Raw genomic sequence first — 1,566 nt, 5'->3', positions numbered from 1 at the left:
GTGCTGTGCAACTGTGGGGGCCACAGGGGTGCCCGGGGAGGTGGGGGGCACGGGCATCACCATGTTCCCATCCTCCTGCAGCGTGTGGCCAGCAGCGACCCCTGGTGGCGGCCAGCGTGCCACTGCGGCCCCCCCAGAGGCCTGCCCTCCTGAGGGTGTCGGGGGGCCTGCTGCCTCTCTTTGGGGACCCCTGCTCCCTGTGCTGGTGGCCCCCCGCTCAGGACGGCACCCTGGGCTCGGGGTGGACGTGCAGGCCCTGGGGGTGCCCTCTGGTGGTTCCCAGGTCATGTCATGAGGAATAACCACTCCAGAGCTCAAGCTTCCGTGACTGGTGTCCAGCCAGCGGTCCACCTACCCCCTCCACGGTCCTGCTGCCCTGCAGGCTGGGCCTGCTTGGTTCAGAAGGCCCCCGGGGGCCACCTGGCCCTCACCACCCCCAGGCCAGGGACCCCTGGCCCCGCCCCCGCCCCATGGAAGGGGCCCAGGAGGAAGACGCACTCAGCCTCTCCTGGGGAGCAGGACCCTGGCCCTGGGGGTGCAGACTGAGCCCTCACTGAGACTTGACTTCTGAGCCTTTCATCTATCAGGAGCGTCGGATGTCTGTCTGTCTGGCAGGGCTCTGCAGGGAGACCCCCTGCTCGTGTTTCCACCCACGGCGTCTTCCTGGGTCTCAGGAGACTGGGGGCTTCCAGCCAGGAGGGCGGCAGCTGGGAACTGCTGGTAACCCCCATGAGCATCCCACTGCGGGGCCTGCAGCCCTCCCCGGACACACAGCCAACCCCTGCTGCGGCTGCCGTGGTCTCCTTTCTTCCACGAAGGCGCTGGTCTGCGAGATCCGTGGTTGATGCAGATCGCGTCCACCCCAGCACCACATGGCTGACCAGGTGGACCGGGGGGACTGGGGCCCACTCAGCCGACGCCCAGGAGGTGCTGGTGGCCGGCCGGGCAGCTGCGAGGAGTGGGGCAAGGACATACTGTAGACATCGAAAGGACAGTGGCTGTGGTCAGGTCAGCCAGAAACTGCCCCTTTAATGAAGACCAGGACAGGTCTATTGCTTAGATTTAAGAGAAACTTTATTTAGTTTTTTCCTAAAGCAACCTAGTTTAAAAACGAATTGAAAAAAGACGTCAATAGAGAAGAAAAACCTAGACAGACAGACAGACAGACACACACACACACAAAGGGAAGACGGCAAGATCAGGGCTGCCGCGTCAGATTCTCTTCATCTTGGAAATGAGGTCGTCACAGATCCTGGTCAGCTCATCATTCTCTTTAGTCTGAGGAGGAGAGCCGCGCCCCTGGATTTCTCACAGTGCTTGGAGCCTGGAGCCCCCGAGGCTTCCCGAGCTGCGAGGGCTGCCCGCCCCCGCCCCCTCCGGCCTAGGGACCCTGCGCCCACCTTCTGCTCCACCACCTTCTCCAGGGAGTGGACACGCATCTGCTCCTTCCTCAGGACCGCCTGCAGCGCCAGAGCGTCAGTCTGGGCCTTGCTGCGGACCTGGGCGATCTCCTCACTTGCCCTGGAGCAGCAGAGGGCCCGGCTGAGCCACGGGCAGGGCCAGACC

The 1,566-nt window shown here is 63.9% G+C and overlaps 1 protein-coding gene across 1 annotated transcript in view; it reads right to left on the bottom strand.

Moving 5' to 3' along the window:
* Positions 1-1,056: 1,056 nt before the first annotated feature.
* TACC3 (transforming, acidic coiled-coil containing protein 3) overlaps positions 1,057-1,566 on the bottom strand; it is a 9,576-nt gene continuing 9,066 nt past the window's right edge. Inside the window, exons 14-15 of the mRNA XM_010833312.1 lie at positions 1,401-1,521; positions 1,057-1,278 (exon numbers count right to left, since the gene is read on the bottom strand). Coding sequence (XP_010831614.1) covers positions 1,213-1,278; positions 1,401-1,521 — 187 coding nt within the window. The 3' untranslated portion in view covers positions 1,057-1,212. The remainder of the gene's footprint in view (positions 1,279-1,400; positions 1,522-1,566) is intronic.

This window comes from Bison bison, unplaced genomic scaffold (assembly GCF_000754665.1).
Source record: "Bison bison bison isolate TAMUID 2011002044 unplaced genomic scaffold, Bison_UMD1.0 scf7180017845295, whole genome shotgun sequence".
NCBI classification, from domain to species: domain Eukaryota; kingdom Metazoa; phylum Chordata; class Mammalia; order Artiodactyla; family Bovidae; genus Bison; species Bison bison.
The sequence above is the reverse complement of the archived record's forward strand: the minus strand, read 5'-3'. Positions and strand labels throughout refer to the sequence as shown.